The sequence below is a fragment of the Meles meles genome, chromosome 14 (genome assembly GCF_922984935.1).
Source record: "Meles meles chromosome 14, mMelMel3.1 paternal haplotype, whole genome shotgun sequence".
NCBI lineage: Eukaryota > Metazoa > Chordata > Mammalia > Carnivora > Mustelidae > Meles > Meles meles.
In genome coordinates this window covers 39,401,617-39,425,739 of record NC_060079.1, presented here as the reverse complement: position 1 = coordinate 39,425,739, position 24,123 = coordinate 39,401,617, and the positions used below count along the sequence as shown (strand labels likewise).

General features: G+C 37.2%; 1 protein-coding gene across 2 annotated transcripts in view; it reads left to right on the top strand.

Annotated features, from left to right (window-relative positions):
• DIAPH3 (diaphanous related formin 3) overlaps nucleotides 1-24,123 on the top strand; it is a 512,673-nt gene that overhangs the window by 112,322 nt on the left and 376,228 nt on the right. For both annotated transcript variants that reach the window (XM_046028127.1, XM_046028128.1), the window contains one exon: nucleotides 12,752-12,882. In XM_046028127.1, the coding sequence (XP_045884083.1) occupies nucleotides 12,752-12,882 (131 nt within the window). The remainder of the gene's footprint in view (nucleotides 1-12,751; nucleotides 12,883-24,123) is intronic.

Sequence of the window (24,123 nt, the reverse complement as noted above, 5' to 3'; positions counted from 1 at the left end):
TCTGTGAGCACTGCTTACCATCTTGTGAAAAATCTTCCAAGGTCCCTGTAGTGTCCTAACCCCAGCCCTGGAATCAGTTCTTTGTCCAAAGAATAGTTTATTTTAGTGGAGAATGCTATTTAGAAATCAGGTCTTCTAATGGGCATGCACACACACACACCATGCATGCATACACACACACACGTATGTAGATGTTCATATGTTTATATGCATAAGACACGTGTGTGTGCGTATTTGGAAATTGCATATATCTATGTATATTAAATATAAATCCATATATAGTAAACCTATAGTCTGTGTGTGCACACACCCATTTTATATCTTTTTTTTTTATTTTTTAGCTAGCTGTATCGAAATACCTCTCCCTTTCCCTCAAAGCACAAGTTTATACTGTTTCCTTTGATTTTTTATATTTTAGCTGATTTCTCTGCAATAAATATCTATTTGAAATACAATTAGGTTCACTTATTTGGATTCATCTTACTTTAGGATTTTCTTCCTATTCTCTTTGATTGTATTTTTTCCTTTCTGAGTATATGAAAAAGCAAAAGTCAGAACATACACAGAGGTAGACTCAAAGCATTATCACTTACCTTCTCTCTTAGGTGTTCTACTCTCTGTCTTACCTCTTATATTCCCATCTGCTCCCTGAAGGTATACAATCTCATGAATGTTCCCAATTATTTCTTCCTGCTTTTTATAAAATAAACATGTTTATTTTCTAATACCTTTTCATAAACACAGTTATTAAATTCTTTGCTAATTTTTTCACTTCCAACTTTATCATGAAAATCATTCCGTAAGGTTCAGAAATACCCTTTTTCTTTTTTATAACTGCATGTTATGGTTCATGCCATGTGTTCTGGTGTGTGGCTTCTGTTCTCTGGCTACGGGTAGAAGCAGTTGACTGTTAACTGTTAACAGTACATCCTTCTAAGGTTTAAAAGCTAAAAGAACAGGGACGCTTGGTGACTCAGTTGTTTAAGTGTCAGGCTCTTGATTTCGGCTCAGGTCATGGTCTCAGGGTCATGAGATTGAGCCCTGGGCTGGGCCGGGAGCTTTCTTAAGATTCTCTCTTCTTCTCTCTTCAATATCTCTTTCTTCTTCTTCTCTCTTCAATATCACTACCTTGTCCTGCCCGTGTACTCTCTGTCTAAAAAAAAAAAAAAAAAAAAAAAAACCTGAAATAAAAAAACAAAACAAAACTTTTTAGAACGCCTCAGTTCTGGTCATGGTAACCAGGCAGAAGTGCTATAATAGCAGGATATCGCATTCAGCAGTTGAAAGAAAACTTCTTAGATACACCAAATAGTCTAAAAATTCAAGTGTCCTATTGAAGGCAATGGGCTAATGTGAGCATGCTTTCCTGTGAATAGCAGGAATGTCGATGCTAGTTAGGTATTGATGGATAATAGGAATGTAACATGCTGAATTTCTTTTATTACTTCAGGTTAATTTCTGAGTTGCTAAAATTAGTGTTGGATCAATCTGGTTTCTTTTTTTAATCACGTTTCTTTATAAGATGTACTTGATAATTCTAAACGTTTAACGTATGCTATTTTTAATGTATACTAAAAGCAGCCTCCAAAATTATAGGCAGAGCTCTTGGTACATAATGGTGTTCATTAAGTGTTTATGGAAAAAATATAATAACTCCTAAAAGGAACTCTTTGCTAAACTTCTTTTTGTTGTTGTTGGTGAACGCCCCTTTCTGCAGTACTTTTCATTGCTAATAGTTGTCTACTAGGAGTTTGCATAATATCCTCTCTGAATAACAGATTTTATTGGTACTGGGAGCTCTGTTGGGGTTGTAAATATTCTGAAAACAAGTAATTCATAGAGCAATGACAGCTTAGTGTTTCTGTTGATCAGTGACATTAGAGATGCTAGAAATCATTGAAAAATGCAAGAAAATTGTTGTAATGCATTTTAATAGCAATATATATGAGAGTAATTTAGATTATAATTACCCCCTTGGCAACAACTGTGCTTACCCTTATTTTGCATAGTGCTGACTCTGCAGTTTTCTTAAAATACCGTCATTATCAGGGCAAACTATTTCTTTAAATAGTCTTCACATTTCATATTATCTTATTTATCTCTGCTAGTCTCATCACCTAAATTAGGTACCAAGAATACAGGAATTACAATGCTAAAGAGAAACTGAGACAGTTAACTTCTAGTTACTGACGTACAGAGAGAAAGAGGCACACACTCCCCTCCCCCCCAGGTAAGGCTGTGTGTGTGCGTGCCTGCGTGCATGTGCGCACGTGGTGCGCATATGCACGCACACACACTTACATCACTATGAGAACTTAGGCTTTTTGACTCCTTTAGCATCACATTGTTGGGAATTGTTTGTTCTTTACCTGCTAAAAATTACAAAGTGAATGTCATGGAGAGGGATTTGGAGTCTAATAACTGCATATAAAAATCAGTTAAGGTTTTAATGCTTTCTTACAGTCCCCCCAGATTTTAAGTTTTTAACCACTAGAGGTTATGTATTTTGGTTCATGTTAAATAAAACATGATGATTTTTCCTTATGGATTTAGGTGTAAGCGACTGCTACCTGTCATTGAGGAGGTAGTACAGGATATTTGGGTACAGGTTACATTCTGGGAGGAATAGGGTATGATTTAATGAGTTTAGTAATAGTTTATAATGATTGTAGTTTTGTGTAAGAATATAATTTCTAACTTCTGTGATGTCTCAGGTAACAGGCAAACTTGCTTAAAACAACTGTCATGTATTTGACATTCTACTAGGACTAAAAGTTGATTGTCCTCACCCATATATACCTTAGAGGGTGTCCTCTTCCTACAGAGCATGCAGACTTTCTAGGGACAGCTTTTTTGACCATTTTTGAAATTAGGTCATCATTAAAGGGTGGAATCTCCATGCTTGTATGGGAATCATGCAATTATTTGAAAAAGGGAAGTTCTTTAATACTTTCTACTGGTAGCTGGAAAGGGGATACATTTTTAATTTATCATAGAAAAGGTATTTCAAATTCTGCAAACAAGTCAATGAAATAGGATAATGGAGAAACTTAGTGAACAGGTCTGATACCTGAACGGAGATGAAATGCAGGCATGGGCATAGGTACAAAAATGACTACCATTACCTTGAATAGTACTTACAAAAGAAGGAATATTTGGTTTTAGAAATACAGAAATGGTGAAGGAAGTATGTGATGAAAGTATGTATTTTTTTTTATACCTTATTACTTTTTGTACCTTAGAATACATTTAATAAGAATATGACAAGGGAAATGTTATGTACTTTTCTATCTTGCATTTGGTATTTCAGAATAGAATTTACTAGGGGATTAAAAGATTTAAAAATTATGTTGGATAAATAGCCTTCTAATTTTTGTGATGTCAGGCAGACATCCTTATCTCACTAATGTGTTTTGATACCACAGGGGATAAAGCTTTCTAAGTATTTTCATCTTCATGGCTAATGGAATCAGAGATAGGCAGACATGAGTATCCTTCCTCTCTCTCCCTACTTCCTGTTTCCTTTGAAGTTCTGTAAAATGAAAGAAACGCAAGAAGAGCTGCACTTAAAAGGAATATTTCTGATTATTCATATATCCTATTTCTCCCCACAATTTCATTTCTTATGTACCTGTATGTTGATAGTACTCTAATAAAAGGGAGAAATCCTGCCAAAAGCTGATCAGCCAATTATCTGGTCTACTTCCTATGTCTTTAATTTGAGATCTTCCTTTCTAAGTGTTATTTCTTCCAGAAATTTTTCCTGGTGACTTATCTTCCTCTCCTTTTTTGTTTTAATCCTTAGTCTATGCATACCTTCGATTTTATTCCCACCTTTCATTCATTCATTCACTGAATGCCAGGCATATTCTGAGGGACTAACGGCACAGTCATGACTTAGGCGGCAGAAGATGCTGTCCTAGTAGATGCTTTTCAGTGGAGAAGTCAAAGAGGTGCCGGCATGTACTGACAGACTCCTTAGTCGTAGCTCCCTTCTTATTCACATGGCTCCCGAGCCTTTGCTTTTCCTCCTGCTACGACTGCTGCCATGCTGACATCGTCATTCACTTAGAGGATCCATCCAAAATTTCCATCCTCTCATTCCTCAGTCTTTGTTTTTCTACCCAATCTCAACCACTCAGTGCCTCGGATTAAGATACGACCTATACAAACCTTCTTGAGCGTTCTCGATTTTTCTGCTTACTTACTATTCCCACTGTAAGAATTCCATAACCTTTTAAGAACGGCTGATCCACTGACTCTACCATTTATTTGTATCCATTGCCTTCTAACAGCCATGCCCTTCTTGTTTTATTGACCTTAGTCACATGCTCTGTTGTTACCTTGAGTAATAATCTGTTCGTTCGCCTCTCAGTCCATATAAACCCTGCCCTTAGTTAAACTCAACTTCCTGCTTCCTCTGCCTTTGCATCTCTGCACAGCCTGCATCTGGGAAGAAGGATGCAGCAACACTGACTAGTGTTCTCTGAATGACCGCAGTCGACTGGTAAGCCCGTAACCCTACCACATGGCCCTTGCCAGTGCACTTCATGACTTTCTGAAAAAGATTTCAGACCCTTTCTTCTATCTCCAACTCTGTGTCCCCACTCTTAGCTGATTATATTGCTATTTCTATCCCCAAGAAGGTGGATGCAATCAGAAGAGAACTTTCACACCTCATTTCCTGATCACCAGGTCTAACAGTCTGCCTGAATCTTTCCCCTTCATCTCTGCTTTGGCTCTTCTTACAGTGCTAGACCTTACCGGTGACGGTGTAAAATCAACCCTTCCTCTTGTATCCTAGGTCACACCTGTGTCAACTGCTTTAGTTTTTGTTTCCTTGTTTCTTGTCCTGCATATGTACCTACCTTTGCTTTTTCTTTTCTTTTCTTTTTTTTTTTTTTAAAGGTTTTATTTATTTATTTCACAAACAGAGATCACAAGCAGGCAGAGAGGCAGGCAGAGAGAGCTGGGTGGGGGGCAGGGAAGCAGACTCCCGCTGAGCAGAGAGCCCGATGTGGGGCTCAATCCCAGGACCCTGAGATCATGACCTGAGCAGAAGGCAGAGTCTTAACCCACTGTGCCACCCAGGTGCCCCCATATGTACCTGGCTTATGCATTATCAGTTTCTTTTCCTCTGCTTGGTTATTCCCATCAGCATGCAAACATGGTATGGTTCCAACCTCCCCGCCCCCCAAAAATCCCACTGTAGGTTCACTTCCAGCTTCTGCCCCCATTCTTTGCTCTCCTTTATGGGAAATCTACTCAAAGGAGTTGTTCATTCTTCTTGCTTTTCCCTTGACTTTCTGACCAGGTTTATCCCCAATCAGTGACTCATGCCACTGTTGACACGGTCTCAATGAGCAAGTGGATGGCAGTACTGCTCACTTAGTTGTTAAGACCAAAAAACTTTGGCATCATCTTTGAATTTAACTTCTTTCACGCCTCGCCTCCAGACTCTCAGCTAGTCTTGTCTGATCTAACTTCATTTTGAGTTGATCTCATGCCTCTGTCACTGGCTCCTTATACCAGTCTGCTTCAACTCTTGACCAGACAGTATGCTAGCCTTCTAATTGGTCATCTTGTTTCACATTTTACTACTCACAGTCTGTTGCCACACAGTAGTTAGAATAATCTTTTAGAAGTGTTTGATTTTAATAGATCTTAAAATTTATCTGTTGGGTATCTTCCAGTAGCTTTCCATCCACCCAGAATAAAATCCAAAGCCCTCATCATGGTGTGTAAGACCCATTAGGGACCGGCAAATTTTTGTATGAAATGGCCCGACAGTAAACATTTCAGGCTTTGTAAGTCACCCAGGGTTTCAGTTACTTGTACTGGTGCCCGTGTTTCGTCTCCCTGCTCTTCCTTTTTATAAGCTTTTAAAAATGTTAGAAACGCTCTTAGCTCAGGAGTCCTATAAAAACATTTGACACTCAGGCCGCAGTTTGTCTGTCCTCTACCTCTGCGACCAGACACCAACCAGTTTATTATGTCTCTCCTTGTTCTCTACAACTCTTTGTCACATTCCCTGGCATTTTGAGGTGTCTTTTTGCTGTCCTTTGAATCTACCCAGCTCTTTCCTGCCCTTTCCTTTGGCTCAAAACTCCCTTCTTGCAGATTTCCCTTGTCTCCCCCTCCTCTTCGTTCTGGTCTCTGTTCAAATGCTATCTCCCACTCTACCTCCCTCCCTTCTTTCCTCTCTCTTCCTCTCTGCCTCCCTCCCTTCTTCCTTTCTGTCTCTCTCTCTTTCGCTCCCTCCCTCCTTTCCTTGATTTATTTAGTTGAGAGTGAGAGAAAGAGTGTGCATGAATGGGAAGAGGTGAACATAGAGAATTTCAAGCTGACTCTCCTCAGTGCAGAGCCTGATGTGGGGTCCAATCTCATGACCCTGAGATCATGACCTGAGCAGAAATCAAGTGTTGGACACTTAACTGACTGAGCCACCCATGTGCCCCTCAAATGTTATTTCCTTAGGAAAATGTCATCTGCTAAGACTTGGGACCCTCAAATAGCTACTTCCCTTACCACTTATTTTACTTCTTTCATCTTCCCCATTTAAGTAGATAGCATTTTATTTTGGCTTGGGCCAGAAACCTAGATAGGAATGGTCTTTAACTTGGATTTTATGTATACGGTGTATCCGCGTTGTATCTACTTCAGGTATCTACATCACGTAAATGTTGTCTGGAAAGAGTACGTGCTCAAAATACCCTTTACACAATCAATAGTAGTTAAAATTATTTTAATACAGAGTGGTGACCATTAAGAACAAGGAATCCATAGATGGGGACTCACGTTTTGTGGCTCACTAAAGGCCTGTTCCAGGAAGTTAGTCTCAGCCCAGATCTGCTGTCTAGGAGTAGACCTGTGCCAGGATGCAGTAGTGATGGTGAGGGTTTGGGTAAGGGGAGGGCGTTAAGAGGAAGGAATCTCAGGTAAAAAAGCAGATGTTCTTAGATAATAAATTGCTCAAACTGGATACACTTAACTATGGCTGAAATAAAGAATTATTTTTAGCCAGATTATTCTGTCTTTCCCAGTTTTGACTAGTAAAATCTACTTACTGTCCCATTTAAAGTATTGCCTGTCTTTACCCCTGTCTTTCACCCAGACACAGTAAAAACTGTTTACAGATTTGCTTCTATGCCTTGAATGAGAGATTGTTGCTGGACAAAAGGTTGACAGGTTGGTCTTGGTCTTTCATATACATACAACCTGCACTATGTAATTTTTCTTGCTTGGTTTAACTCAGTAGGTTTTGGTTTTTGCTTTTGCTTTTGATTCATCTATCTGGTTGCATTATCATTGAATTTTTTATTGTTTCATAGTATTCTTTTGTGTAGATATACCACAACTTGACAAATGCTTGGGTTGTTCTAGTCTTTTGATTCTTATGAATGAAGTGGCTCTGCACTTTGCATGAATGGTTTTTTTGTTGTTGTTTTATTTTTCCTCCTGTGCAGGGGCGCCTGGGTAGCTCAGTGGGTTAAGTGTCTGCCTTCGGCTCAGGTCATGATCTCAGGGTCCTGGGATTGAACCCTGCATTGGGTTCTCTTCTTAGCAGGGAACCTGCCCCCCCCCCCCCCCCCCCCCGTCTCTCTGCCTACTTTTGATCTCTCTCTCTCTGTCAAATAAATAAATAAATAAAGAAATAAAACTCTTAAAAAAACCCCACCTAGCTGTGTGATTAATGAGTCCACTATTCTGTATATATTTAAAGGAAACTCCAAACTTTCTGTCAAAATGGCGATACCATTTTACATTTCCATCAGTAGTGTAGGTGAGTTTTAGGTGCTTCACATCCTCCCCATTCTTGGGTGGTGTGCAGTGATATTCCATTTGCAGTGTTTTCGTTACGGTTTTGGTTTTTCTTAGTTTTTGTTGTTGTTGCTGTTGTTGTTTTTAATTTACCTTCTGGTTTTAAACTGAATTTCCCTGGTGACAAATGAATCTTGAACATTATTTAATGTCATTACTGGCCATTCATATATCTTCTTTGGGGAAGTCTTTTGATCATTTTTTAATTGGGCTGTTTTATTTGTACTGAGTTGTAGGACTACATTAAATATTCTGTGTACAAATTTTTATGCAATACATTTATTGTTGGGAGAGACAGTCTGCCATGGGCCCTGAGTATCCCTGTATTTTTATTCTGGTTACCCCAAGAAGGCAAGGCCCAACTGCTCCTTATCCAAACCATTTCTCAGTGTTGCTTTTGCAGTGAGCTGCCTTGAGAGGTGGTTAGGTCTGCCTGTAGATAGTGAGCAGGCTTGTTATTAGTCAGTAAAACATTGGGGAGTCCCCCAAGCTTAGTGTCCTATAATGCAATCCACTCCATATGTAGGCATCCATCAGGGAGCCCTGTGATGCCCCTGTGGGACTTGGTGGGTTGGAGAACCAGTAGACACGTAATAAAGTCCTTTTTCTCTGAAGACTTGTGTATTTTCTGCCAGCACTAACAAAACAGTAAGGGGCTCATGTATCTTGTTATGTTATGTAGAGTTAAGTCTCATTCTGCACACTTCTTAGCTTGTATTGCAGATATTTTCTCCTAGTCTGTGGTTTACTTCTCCTGGTCTTAATGAAACTATCTCAAGAGTTGTTTGCAAAGTGGAAGGTTTAAATTTTGATGAAGTCTAATTTATCAATTTTATAGTTAGTGCGATTTGTCCTAAGAAATCTTCGCTCTCCTGAAGGTAGTGAAGATTTTCATCTATGTTTTCTTGTCAACGTTAAATTTTAGCTTGTACTTATAGATGTAAGGTCTAGGTTCACTTTCTCTCATTTGGATGTCCGGTTCTTCCAATACTATTTGTTGAGGAGATTCTTGCGCCATTGAATTACACTGTTGTTGAAAATCATTGACCACATAGGTGCAAGTGTATTTCTGGAGTCTGTTCTATTGATACCATTCCAGCTTGATTACAGTAGCTTTATAGTAAGTCTTGAAATCAGGTGAAATCCCCCCAACTTTATTCTTTTAAATTATTCTATTTTAGGTTTTCTGCATTTCCATATATATTTTGTTTATTTATTTCCATATAAATTTTAGAAGCTGCTTCTCAATTTCTGCAAAACTTGCTGGTATTTCAGTGGGGAATGCATTGAATATATAGATTATACCTCCAGAAAATGTATTTCTTAACAATGTCTTAAAAATATCAAGTCTTCTGCTGACATGTCATGAACCTGGCATAACATCATTTATTTAGGTCAACTTTTTTTTTTTTTTTTTAAGATTTTATTTATTTATTTGACAGAGAGAGATCACAAGTAGATAGAGAGGCAGGCAGAGAGAGAGAGAGAGGGAAGCAGCCTCCCTGCTGAGCAGAGAGCCCGATGCGGGACTTGATCCCAGGACCCTGAGATCATGACCTGAGCCGAAGGCAGCGGCTTAACCCACTGAGCCACCCAGGCGCCCTATTTAGGTCAACTTTAATACCTCCTCACAATGTTTTGTACTTTTTAGAATATAAGTATTTCTCTTCTTTTGTTAGAAATTTTCCTGAGTATTTTGTGAGGGCTTTTTTGATGCTATTAAAAATGATAAATAGGGGGCGCCTGGGTGGCTCAGTGGGTTAAAGCCTCTGCCTTCAGCTCAGGTCATGATCCCAGGGTCCTGGGATCGAGCCCCGCATCGGGCTCTCTGCTTAGCGGGGAGCCTGCTTCCTCCTCTCTCTCTCTCTGCCTGCCTCTCTGCCTACTTGTAATCTCTATCTGTCAAATAAATAAATCTTAAAAAAAAAAAATGATAAATAGTAAAATTTTATTTCCCCAAAGTGAGTAGTATTTAGAAATAAAATTAGTTTGAGCTTTTATTCTGTGATCTTGCTAAATTCATGTAGACAGTTCCATTTGCAAATAGGCAGTTTTACTACTTTTCTAAACGGTCTATCATCATTGCCCTACCACACTAGCTAGTATCTCCAGTACAATACTGAATAGGAATGATAAGAGCCAAGATGCTTCTTGTGTTCTTGCTTTTAGGGGAAACCAACGTGTTGGTTTAACCAACATGAGAATTATAGCTGGAAGACTTTATGAATGGGGGTATATGATGTTGTATTTTGTATCATGAAACAAACTAAAGAATTATTAAGTTCAGTTATCCAACAATCTCTGAATCTCCTATAACTTCCATTTCATGGAATTGACCTCTTTTGACTCAATTGAGTTTACCTTTAACTGTAGTGAGATGGTGGAAGTGTACAAATTCCAATGTTTTAAGATGACTAAATCATTACCTTTCATAATAGAAGTCAAAGGTAATATTGAAAACTTACAAGTTTAAAGAGCAGAGTAAATATCTGATTTAGACATCTTAAGTAGCTATCAGAAAAAACAGTTAAGGGAATGAAATTGATTGCTTCTGAAAGATAGGGTTAAGTGGTGGGGCAGGAGACTGCTTTTTAATTTAATTTTATATTCAAATGCATTTACTGCTTTTTATTCTTCTATTTGAAAAGTATAGACTATATGGTCTTGCCCATTTATTTTTGAAGGGAACCAGTTGATCTATTCAGTTTTGGTTTGTTTGAACCCCTCTCCCCTTCATCATCATTATTTCAATGATAAATTCAGAGTACTGAATCAAGTACTACAAATATCAAGTACTCCAAAAAGATCATCTGGTTTAACTTCTGTTGGCATATATTTGGATAAAAATATTGGCCTGCTAATATATACAGGAAAATTGAAAAATTAAGATACCAAGAAATTGTGCTAGGCAACCTACATGTCCAATGATACGGGTCTAAATTAGGTAAGTAATTAAGTATGTTAATAGTCTGTAGGCAAGAAAAAAATTTCATTGAAGATGCTAGGATGTGTTTATGAAACATGACTAAAAATAAAAGTAGCCTACCGAACAGTGTGTGTGCTATAATATTTTTGAAAGTAAAGTATAGGTGTTTATGAACGTATATTGGATATTATGTACATATTCTTGTATGAGGAAAAAAACACCTCAATACCAAATAATTCATTTTGGGGCACTTTGTTTTCCCTATTGCTTTTTTGTTTTCCAGATTTTCTGTGTTGAACAGGCAATATGTAGAATAAGATACTGATAAACACTATGTCAGGACAAGTTAAATGTATTCTCTTTAATGATACGTAACGTAGTCACTGATTTTTTTAAAAAAGTACTTATTTTCATTGTTCTCACCGTTTCAGTTCTGTTTTCCACTTTATTTTCTTTATTCTGAGATTTTGCTAGTATAATTTTCTTTAGTAAATTACCACATTGCTATTGATGAAAACCATCAGTCTTTCCCAGGCCAATTTGTTTTGCATTATTGGGAAAGTTTCCTTGGACAATATTATGGCAAATTAATAATAAGAAAGAAAAATGAAAAAATGCATCTGATTTCCTGCCATCCCTACTAACCTGCTTTTGAACATGTATTAATTCCTTCCCCTTGGATGTATAATCTGTAATTGACATAGATACAATTCCGGACTGGACTGTTCGTTCGTCATGCTCATTATTTTCCATCTGGACTATCTTTGTGTATTCTTAACGGGTCTTCTGATGCTGCTGATCTGAGAATAAAAGTCCAAGTTCCTTTGGTGGCCTCTGAGGGTACAGTCCCTTCCATCGCAACTTTTCAGTTACCAGTATGCTTACTTCTCTCTCCTTCAGATCTTTACTTTAATATTCAAGTTTGAGGCCTTCAGATTCTTCTGTGAGTCTTTCTGTGAGCACAGCTTTTGAAATTGCCAACCACCTCCTGGGCTCCTTAATCCTCTTCTCTGCTTTTGTTTCTCTGGAGCACTTTCTACTAGCTACAAAGCAATTATTTTAACTGCTTATTTCCTTTATTGTCTGCCTGGGTTTCTTCTTCTCCATGGAGAAGAAAGCTCCACACATCTAGGGATTTTTGTCCCTTATTTACTATTCTCCGTGTAATGCTTAGAACAGTGTCTGGCACTTAGTAGGCATTGAATATTGCCTAATGTGCCATCTCCAACTCTTAACAGTCTGCCAGAGTTAGCCTTCCAATACTGCCCTGGAAAATCTAATTGGAGAGCAGTGCTCTGTCTCTCCATGATCTGGCCACTAGCCTCATTCTGTTGTAAGTGCTTCTGTTTTGATTTGTGGTCCTACATATGTGCCATGTGTTAGTCTGGAAGGAGTTCCTAATTCTTAGTCTTCTTAACTGACGTCCTTCTCCGTGCTACTCAAGCTTCCCTCCACCAAATGAGGGCTTTGCCTCATGGCTCTGAGTGCCTTGGTACCCCATTATAGGAATTAGACTGCACTGAAAAGTATTATTCACTTGCTTGCATTTCTCTTTCCAGACTTAGGTTTTGATAATCTCTGTGTTTACTGTGCTTAGAACTGGGCACCTGATGGTAGTTGAGTCCATTAATGACTTACCACCATTTTTGGTGGTGCTCAGAATACTAATTTTAATAGGGTGGTTCCTGTATTGATGTTTGCTTTTTATTTTGCATGGGCCTAAAACGGATGACTATATTTTCAGATATTTCTGTGGTAAGTACTATTAGTCTTTTCCATGACATTTGGGATTTGAAAAAATCCTTCAAATTTGCAAATCTTTTGGTGTTTTTATCTTCTGTGAGTATCTTGGATTGTGCCCTATATTTGTGGGCAGAAGGAAATCATTCCCTCAAAATAAGACTGCTCAGGGTAGCTGTGTGCAGTTGCTAATATGAAAGGTTGGATTAATGTAATCGATACTACTTTAATGGAGATCACTTATTTATTTATTTTAATTTACAGGGAAGTCTTAAGAGTCGGCGACAGATCTCACCTCAGGAATTCATCCATGAACTGAAAATGGGGTGTGCAGATGAGAGACTTGTCACGTGCCTGGAGTCCCTCCGCGTGTCTTTGACTAGTAATCCTGTGAGGTAATTCATCTGTCTGAATGTCATCAGGGCATGCTAGTAAATGAAACAGATGTCATTAATCTGTTATTTTTATTTAATACTTTCTTCATAGCACCTGTAAATGGGTGGTATATATATCAACGATGTCTCAAGGTAAAAAATGAATATGTAATGTTTATATGGATGATGAAATACAGTGTCAGTAGGACTTTTTGTATTTATTACCAAGTGATAAATAGCCTATGAACTTTAAAACAAAAACTTATTTATTTATTTTTTTAATTAAAAAAAAAAGGGGGTGCCTGCTTGGCTCAGTGGGTTAAGCATTTGACTCGTGATTTCTGTTCAGGTCAAGATCTCATGGGTTGTCAGCTCGAACCTCACATTGGGCTCTGTGCTCAGCAGTTAGTCTGCTTGAGATATTCTCTCTCCTTCTCCCTCTGTTGCTCCCCCTACTCACGTGCATGCTCTCTCTCTCTTCCCTAAAATAAGTCTTAATTTTTTTTATAATTTATAGTGCTTTTTAAATGAGAACAATTATGATTAGAAACTGAGTTTCACTCTGAATTTGGGTATTATATATACACTGGCTGAAATTTTGTTTGACATAGAAATACCATTAACTAACTTTTCCTTTATTGGAAATAATATCTTTATAGGAGTACATAGGTTAATATTGCCAGATTTAGCAAGTAAAAATAGAAGATGCCCAGTAAACTCTGAATTTCAAACATACACTAACTAAAAATTTTTGTTGTTTATCTGAAATCCAAGTTTAATTAGGTGTCCTGGATCTGGCAACACTAAGACAGGTGTCTCTGTAAATCAGGTTTTAGACTTTTAAGCTCAGAATATTTTTGAAAAACTTCAAACAGAAATTGTTTAAAAAACAATTGTGACTGTCTGAGCAGTCACAAAATCAGGATTTCAGAGCTACAAGGGTCTAAGGTAGATCAGTTTTGGCTGCTTTTGTGTAATAAATGAATGGTTGTTTCTGTATGAAAATATATCTGTTTTATATATATATATATATATATATATACACACACATATATATGTGTGTGTGTGTGTGTGTATATATATATATATATATATTCATTCTTAGGGCTAGAATGACTGACTGTAGAAGGTAATATATAATAGAATCTCTTTGATATCCTTTCTGATTAGTACTTTTCTGAACACTTCTGAAGTTTGGCTACAGTATGAAAAAAATCGTTGGAAGTATGACTATTTAAAAGAAAAAGACCCTACCTGCCGAGACATGAAAGTGAGTGAGGTTTAACTGAGGCATATGTAGAGTGAACAAAGTATAGTTCAGTATATTTCAACTGTATTTTTGCTTTTCCATATTTCCTCACGTGCAGACTCTTCTTTAGATGGAAACATGATGGGGAAGAGGCCAGGAACTTCGTATATCTTTTTTCTCTTTACTAGGCACTGTGAACAGCACATATAAGTCCTCAGGGAAGACCTGTTGAGTGAAACATGAAGTTTAATTTTAGTCTCCTTCAGTTTCACCTTGGCTGTTGTTAGAGACTAGGTTGAATTGAGATTTTGACAGGTATAATCATACATGAAGAGCTCTGGTTTCCAGTTTAATATGTACCTGTTTTAAGATATTCATTTAAAAAATAATTTTTGAGTACCTGATACATACCAAGCACTGTCTAAGATGAAGGGTTTGGATAAATAGCAAAGCAGATCTAGACCCTGTTCTTAAGGAGTTTAAATGTAGGAAGAGAGTGTTTGGGGGTTGATTGGAAGATGCACTATTGCTTTAGTTTATCTGGCAGCCACTGAGCAATGGATTTATTCATGGCTTTTCAATTTAATTAGAAGTAGACCTTTAGGGGGTGCCTGGGTGGCTCAGTGGATTAAGCCTCTGCCTTCAGCTCAGGTCATGATCTCAGGGTCCTGGGATCAAGCCCCACATCTGGCTCTCTGCTCAGTGGGGAGCCTTCTTCTCACTTTCTCTCTGCCTGCCTTTCTGCCTACTTATGATCTCTCTCTCTGTCAAATAAAATCTTAAAAAAAAAGTACACTCTTCCCTTTATCTTCATAATTTGATTAGATGAAAATGGTAGCAAAAGAAAAACTGTGAGAGGTTTTTATATATGAATTCATGTGTACTCCAGTGGATACAATTATATGTGATTTCACCTTAAACTACTGGAAAAAAATGCTATGTCTCTTTCACTTGAACCTTACTTAAAAAAAAATTGTAGACTTATTTTTCTATGAAAGACCAATTCTAGAATGCATTATCAGGAATCCGCAAATTGTGCATGTTTCCTATAAAAGTCTTTTTAATTGGAAATGATAGAAATCTTACCGTTAGAGATGTTTTCCTGAAATTGTGGCACATTATGTAGAGAGAAAAGGCTCAAGAGTATCTCTGTGTGTGGTTCTCCAGGTTGAGGAATGACTCACTTCGATGTGTAAAAGTTGAAGTTATGCCTATGTTCAAAGTTTTGGACTTGGCTATTAGTTTTGTGTCCGCTATTAAGTCAGTTTTTCATATTTTCTTATTTTTTTAATGTATACTGTGTGACTCAGTTTCAAGAGAAAAAGACTTTTTGTCACTTTTGAGATCATTGTTAGACCTGTAGTATTGAGTAAACCAGCGTTAAAATTCTTCTGTGTCTGTGACTACAATTAAGAGGGAAACACGTGAACTGATGAATGATGATTCTGCAACGCTGGTTTGGTATTGGGCTTTATTAAATAAAAAATCAAGTAACAAGAAGGAAACCTCCCTCTACCCCACCCCCACCCAGATATGCAATACTTTTAGAGACATTTATCTGCTTCTGAAACTCTGCTTACCAATTATGCGCCACATCAGCCTTTGACCATCCGGACAGTGAATTGTATGAAAACATTAGATACCGTGTTATTTGCCACCATTTATGAAGAGTTGATTTGAAGATCACAAAATTCTTCTGTTTTGCAGTTTTGTTGATTATTCAATATACTTGGTGACAGTTTTAAACTAAAAGACATAGTTGCTTTACTTTTGGAACACAAGAAAAGACCAACTTCAAATTGTCAATTATAACTTTCAGTGGATCTTGACATAAGCAACAGTTATGTTCGAGCTATCGAACACTTTGGGGTGGAAACGTAAAAGAGTAGACACTAACATTATTATGATTGATTTCTAGCATTGTAGTCCATAGTCATCTATGTATATAGCAAATTAGTTACAGAATACATCTTCATTTTCTCAATTTGATGCAGCTGTCAAGGGCACGATTTCTGTCTCTGAAAGTCCAGTCTATCAAGTCCTATGTTTTTTGGTCTTAGGCATTATTTTCCATTTTTGTTTTGTTTTGTTTTTTAAGTTTATGTGCTGCTGAAGCGAGCACTTATATTCCTTTACTTACGGTTCACCTGTGCGTTTTGAAGTTTACACGACCTATTTTCTTGCTAACATCTTTTAAATTTCTAAGGAGGTTTTGGAACTAGGTCTGATGAAGTGAGTAAGCTCAAAAAAATCACTTTAGAAAAATGTGTAGTAAAATGTTTACTGCCAAGCAAGTGAGCAGACTTTGTGTGTCATTATTCCACTTGACCAGTGTCATGTTTGGAATCTAATTTTCTCCATTTCTGGGCTTAAACACAAAACTGGTGGAAGAACTTAATTTTGGAATTGACATACTTTGTGCCATGGAGCACACGTGTGAAGAGACAAATTGTTAAGTTTGTGGCAAACAACGAGATCAACATACTCATTGGTATCAATGTGATCTGGAGAAAAAAGTCAAGACCAATATTTTGAAATTACCAATATTTATTAAAAATCTTATTTTTTAAAATATTAAACATATAGAAAAGGTTTCATCATTGGAGAAAACCAAGTACCCACTTGCCTACTAATGAGGGCAAGCTAGAAATACTGCTTGTAAGTTGAGGTTCCCGTGCATCTCTGCTAAACTTCATGTCCCCTTCTTCCACTGTGCTGTGGTTAGCACTGTTTTGAATTTCGGGCTTATCTTTTCTTTCTTTTCATTATCATTTCACCATATATGCCTAATTCATCCATGTATGATTTGATGTTTTATCTTTTAGAACTTCGTGTCAATAGTGGCATCTTCCATAAATTCTTCTGGGGCTTTTCCCCCATTTCTTAGATTTATATATGTTGATGTGTGCAACCGCTCTCATCACCACAATTCGTACTGTTCTTTACCTTTATTTATTTATTTTTAATGTTTTAGGCATAGCTATTGTAAATAGCATGCAAATGTTTTTTAAACAGTTCTGATAGTCTATCAGGCAAATGCTTTTTAAAATAATTCTGATGGTCTTTGTCTTTTTAACCACTATAAAAAAAGTATTGGAACCTATATGTGATATTTCATTCTGAATTTTCACTTAGTTTACACTTCTTTTACCATGTTCGTCTCCCTTTCCACACCCCCTGTTCTGCTCTTTGCTCCTTTTCTGTATTCTTTCTCTTCTTCCATGAATTCTTTTGGATAGGTTTTTAATCTCTCATGTCACTTTTTCCTTACTTACTAATTTGGAAGACCTATTGCCTTTCTTATCGTAGAAACGAAAGTTAACTTGTACATACTCAAAAAGGAAATTTAATATGCATGTACATAAAAGGGACAAAAATCAGCAGTATCCAGGGGCGCCTGGGTGGCTCAGTGGGTTAAGCCCCTGCCTTCGGCTCAGGTCATGGTCTCAGGATCCTGGGATCGAGCCCTGCATCAGCTTTCTGCTCAGTGGGGAGCCTGCTTCCCTCTCTCTCTCTGTCGGCCTCTCTGTCTTCTTGTGATCTCTCTGTCAAGTAAGTAAATAAAATCTTAAAAAAAAAAATCAGCAGTATCCCTTATTTTAAACCTAAGAATAGCACAACCACCCTCAGTTAATTTGCATGCTAGTTTTATGTGATATTTTAATTGTATATATACCTTTTAATATCACAGATTAGCTATTACTATTGAGTTAAACTACAGATATGTGTTTATATATATACATGTTTATACATGCATATAATATTCCTTTTTAGGTCTTGTACTTTTGTCTCTGATGATTTTACTCTTGCTTCAAGTATATGAGTAGGTTCCCTTGGGGAAAGTCTTTTGAGGGTAAAACTTTTGTCAGAAAGTGAATTTATTTGCCTCTACTTTTTAAAAAATTATTATGTTTTTAAATTTAAATTCAGTTAACATCTAGTATGTTATTAGTTTCAGAGGTAGAGTTCATTGATTCATCAGCTGTTTATAACACCCGGTGCTCATTACATCATGTGCCCTCCTTAATATCCATCACCCAGTTACCCCATCCCCCCCATTCCTGCACCCTCCAGCAACCCTTAGTTTGTTTCCTATAATTAAGAGTCTCTTAGGGTTTTTCTCCCTCTCTGGTTTCATTTTATTTTTTCCCTCTCCTCCACTGTGATCCTGATCTTAAGATTTTATGATAATTGTCTTTCTCTGATTGATTTATTTTGCTTACTATAATACCCCTCTAGTTCCATCCACGTCATTGCAAATGACAAAATTTCATTTTTGATGGTTGAGTAATATTTCATTATACACACACGCACACACACACACACACACACACACACACACACACACCACACATCTCCTTTATCTGCTCATCTGCCAGTGGACATCAGGCTTTTTTCATTGTTTGGCTATTATGGACGTTGCTGCTATAAACATTGGGGTGCAGGTACCCCTTCAGATCACTACATTTGTTAGATCTCTACTTTAAGGAGAAGAGGTATTAAATTTGTGTGCCCCAAATCCAAATTTCTCAGAAGGGTATAAAAAGAAAAGTAAAAGCCTTCCTCCTTTCTGTCATTTGATTTTTGGATCTGCTGATCAGTAGTGAAATCCTGTTAAGTTTCTTGTGTGTTTTTGCTCCAGATTTTTTAAGTGCATATGTTAATATATTAATATTCTCATTTTACTTTACCTGACTCTTACATACTTTATTTTTCTTTTTAAGATGAACTCTTAAAGTTGCAGTTTTATTGCTTTGCAGGATATCAGTTTTATAGTTAAATTGGCATTCTTCTATCAAGTCACCTCAAATTCTTTGATTTTTCTAATGCTTTTTGAATCAGGGTCATCATCTTGATGTTCCTTCATTAATGTGGTAAATGAATATTTGACATTGCTCACTTTATCTGGATGAAGTGATGTTTATCTTTTTGAAAATCATGGATTGACATTAGAGGTTTGTGGAATGTGGTAGTATTCCTCAAAATTACCCTAGAAATTCATGGAAGGAGTGAATGGGTAGAAAGACTGGGTTTCTTACATCCTCTGCCCATCCCTGGGTTGGGGGAAGGGACTATGCATATGAAAGGTAGGGTGTTCCTTGAGTGAAGAAGACCTAGTGTCCCTCCTTGATTGTCACTGCCAGTCCTCTAGGCCTTCATCCTTCTCCCCTGCCCACAGAGCAGTGGATCTAAATGTTGATGGGTGGGGTGAGGTGGGGGAGAGGGTTGTGGGTTCTTCAGAGCACTCAAACCAAAGCATGGACAAGTCAAACCTTTCTCTTACCAAGATGGACCTCTTCTTAAAGCTTAATTTTACTGCACTATGATCCTAGAGGAGTCTCTGTGGCTTTTGTCAACCTTACCAAAGATGTTTTCCTAGGAAGGAGATGGAGTGGAACCAGGAGGAGACTCTGCCCATGCGTGTATGTATCTGTGTACAGTGTATATGCTGTCAGAGTCCTAACAGGAAGACAGACACCAGAGAGCACGCTGCAAGGTGTTTTTTTGTTTTTTTTTTCTTTTAAAGTTAATACCAGAAATTGGTTAAATAACTGATGGAGAGACAGAGGAACCAACTAGAAAACAGTGAGGCCCTTGATTAGCAGCAGCAGGAAGCTGCTCCACTCTTGTGCTAGAGGGAGAGAAAGAGAACTCTGTTCTGGAAGATAATGGGCTGGTGTCCAATGGCAGAAACTGCATTCATGAGGAAGATGCAGCTGTTGCCAGAGAAACCTCCTGGGCAGAGAGAGAGGGAGAGCATTACCCTTGTTTCTCCCTTCTTTCCACTGCTCAAACCTAGCAGGGAACAGATGATCACAAACCCTGGGAGCTGAAGACTGCGGAGTCAGCCCCTTTGAAACTAGAACAGAGCTACAGAAGGGGATGAGGGGAAAGCGAGGACAGGGGTCAAGCATCTATACGTTATTTAGTGGGACACAGTAAATGCTGAATTCTTGTTTCTTCCAGTGTTTAGTTTTGTTGGATATTTAGGTTCTTTGTCTTACTACTAGGAGCTGTAAATAAGCGTTCTCATAATATGCTACAGGACTTGAGTCTGGTCATAAACTTTCTAAGAATACAAAGGACTATCTTGCTTTGAATTAGCTGAATTTCCCGAAACTGTCCTGATTTGAAGGTAGTCAGCTGGAGTCCCGTGCTCAGCTCCTACATTGCCTTCAGTACTTTTTCAGTATCTCACTTTTGTTTTGCCTCACAAAGATCTTCTTTTTCTATTTATGACTCATCCCTTGATTCCATTAAAAAAAACCAACCTTTTACTGTTTATTTCATTTTCTCTAACAGCTGTCCTGTTTCACACATACACATGCAAATGACTGGTTTTGTGGAGATACTGATAGACCTGGTTGTTGCCCTTGAGTTCCAAATATGTTAAAGCAGATAGAGAAGTAAGATTGGGAATAACCTCTGTGCGGATAAAAGGCTGAGTTGCAGAGCACAACTGGGACTTCTGAAGGTGAAGTGTAGTTAATCTCATCGAATCAAACTTGCCCACGTTGTCATGAGTAGAAAGAGCAGACAACTGTAGGTCATAGTCAGGATCCCTTCCCCACTTTCACCAGTTGGATAAATCAGTCCTTCTGGGTAGTGGTGGTGGTGGGAAAATCTTCCCATAATGAGCTGGAGGGAGTGACTGGAAGTAATCCCTGATGTTCTCTTCTGGGAAACATAGTAGAAGGCCTCTCCCTTTGTAGAAATGAGAGGAAGAGAATAGTAAATGTTCTCAGTAATAATACGCTCCAGCTTATTTTTATTCCCCTGCCATGTTTTAGAGTTTTAAGGTAAGACATGAGCTATACATTTTTTTTTTTTTAAAGCCTTAGAAAAAAGTTTGAGAATTAACAATGTACAGATGTATGGTATTAATAGTGATAATTTCTGAAGTGGACAAGAGTAAGGTTTTCCTTCATGATCTACATTCTTAAATTTCTTCCTTCCTTCCTTCCTTTTTTGTTTTTTTTCCTCTAACTAGTGATACAAGAGAGGCAAGTCATTCACATGGCTCTGTTTTTCTTCCTGTGCTGTTTTAGTAAGGTAACTGCTAGTTAGTTGTGGCATTTAAACTGATTAAGTGTGTGTGTGTGTGTGTGTGTGTGTGTGTGTAGATCCAAAACATTTCAAGTGCTCAAGAGGCGCATGTGGCTAGTGGTTAGCAAATTGAACAGCACCTATATAAACCATTTATATCACTGTAAAAAATATTCTATTAGACATTGCCGCTTAAACACCTTGGTTCCTCTGTGTAACTGCTTTCTTCTTTCACCTAAGTACTGCATGATGATTATACCCCCAAAGTTAAGTTCAGGACTATGGGAATATATAAAAGAATTGAAGTCTGGAAGATTAAAGGATTTTTAAAACCTCTAAGGATGAGTGAGCATTTATATCAAGGGTCCTAAAAGAAGAAATGAGTAATCTCAGAGAGACTCCCTTCAGTGGAGAGTGCTGTCTTGGAAGGATAGGGCAAAGGGAATGGGGCTTCATACCAGCTATTAAGGGATAGAAATGGGAAGGTGAGGTGTGTCTGACGGGCAGTCCAAAAGCTATGGTCCATGACAGACTTCAGCGTGGTTGGCTATAGCCCGGATGAGGGAATCAGCAATACGGTACTTCATAGAAATCATAGAAACATCGTCTTTGGTAGATTAGAAATATTAGTTGGATGCATATTTATTTTACAGAACTTTTCTGAGGGAGATACACTTTTATCTCTTCAAAGTAGTGTTTCTAGTTGTTTCCAATAAAAATTCATAAAGTTTAGGTAAGTTGTTAATATTTATTCTTTAGACCATACCATATATCTTAGGATATGCTTTGTATTATTTATGTCTAAATTAACATTCAGGATCCATAACTTTTATGACCCTTAATATTGCTTATTAGAGAAATATTTGTTGGAAATGCCCTCTAATTTTAGGTCATTTTGCAGTCCTTTCCAAAGTATTTTAGAAGAATGAAATATTAATGAAAAATGCCCTGAAAGAAAATATTAATGTTTATAAATGAGTACTAACCTGGTATTTTAAAGGGCATGCCAATACATTCCAGTGCTTTCACAGTTCTACCAGAACTGGTGTAATTTCTTTGAGAGACCTTCCAGAAGACTGTTCCACCTAAGTAGGAGACTTTGTCTTTTGCTTATTGTCATTCATACTACAGCTTTGTTTTGGCTTGTAGATATATTAAAATGTGTTATAATTATTTGGTTTCAAAGTTAACTCTATCTGTGTCTGAAAAGCTTTGACTTTGCATGCAAGGTTAACAGTAAAAGTACAGTACATTGAAAATATAGTAATTGCTTTTAACTGAGAAATACATATTTTCTGTACATGGTGACTAAGAGCTGTATAGCTCAATTTATACTTGACCTGAAAGGTCCTAGAATTGTAAAATCCTCCCAATCTATAATATAAATATCTCCTAGTCTATTTAAAATAAAATATAAATTGCCATTTGAATAGCTAAGATTAATTTTTAAAAAGAATTCTATTCAAATGTAAAGTCAGTCACAATTAACATAGGGTCTCAAGCCTCTTTTAAAATACAGTAGTTTGATATTCAGCATAAAAGAAGGAATATGTGACTGAAAACTAATTATTCAAAAAGACTAGATTACTGTTTAAAAGACAAAAAAAGAATAGAGTGTTATAACAATTTGGGAAAAGTGCTGCTCTTAAACTTATATAGTTGCTTCTGACCATTGAGGTGAAATTCAAGAAACTTTGCTTTTCTGTGATAACTGTCTGTGTCCTCAGAGAATGTAAGCCTTCTATGTTCAACCTGTAATAGTTATCAGTATGATGTCACTTACTGAATACTTTGGTTTCTTGCAAAGATAGATACATTCAGTGAAAAAATTACTGAACTGAAGACCCTAATACCTCCTGGTTATTTAGAATCCTACATTCAAAGAATCTATATAGTTTTTTATTTATATTCATTTTTCCGCCTTGTTATGATGTTTTAAAAGTATTGCTTGGTGTGGGGTACCCAGGTGGCCCATTTGGTTAAGCATTTGTACCCTTGATCTCAGCCCTGGTCTTGATCTCAGGGTCCTGAGTTCAAGCCCTGTGTTGGGCCACATGTTGGGCCTTCTTTTAAAAAAAAAAAAAAATTGCTTTGTGAGCTAAGTAAAGAACTAAAAATTCAGTTTTTGTCTTGGTAGTCACTGTTGTCTCTATACATAAAAAAGCACTTAACTGCAGTTGACCTTTGAGCAACACAGGGTTGAATTGTGTGTGTCCATTTATACACAGCTATTTTCTCTTAGAATTTCTCTACATTTTCTGTAGCTTTCTTTATTGTAAGAATACAGTATATAACACATATATAATATGTGTTAATCGACTGGTTATGTTATAGGTAAGACTTCTGGTCAACACTAGGTTATTAGTAGCTAAGTTTTTGGGGAGTCAAAAGTTTATACATGGATTTTCCATTGTGCTGGGGGAATTAGCACCCCTAACACAGCCACGTTGTTCAAGGATCAACTGTACATAGAAGACCTTAATACAGAGGTAGGTGAAATAATATTGGCACTAGAAGGAAATTTTAACTTTTGTGATTCAGAAAATCTTGTGGAATAAAATTCAACTTTATCATCCATATTGGCCATGGATTGCTAGGTCTTTTGTTATAGGGTTATCAGTATATATGAGCAAGAAATAGGTGTAGTTTTCATATGTTAAACATCTTTCATATGTTGAAATTCATAAAAGTTAAACACATTAGGGTTCAACCCACTGAGTTCACTTGGAGTGCCTTTGTGGAGCTAGAGAAAGTAGGATCATTTGAGCAGAAGTCCAATAGAACTTTGTCCAGGAAATGTTCTTTGTGCTTTCAGTACTTAAAACATGTGACCAGTCAGCACTTGAATGGTGCTTAATATGACTTAGGAATGGAATTTATACTTAAATCCACGTGTCACTAGGGACTTCCCTTTTGGACAATAGTTTTACAGATGAGAAACTCATGTGATATTCTTGGTGCGCTTG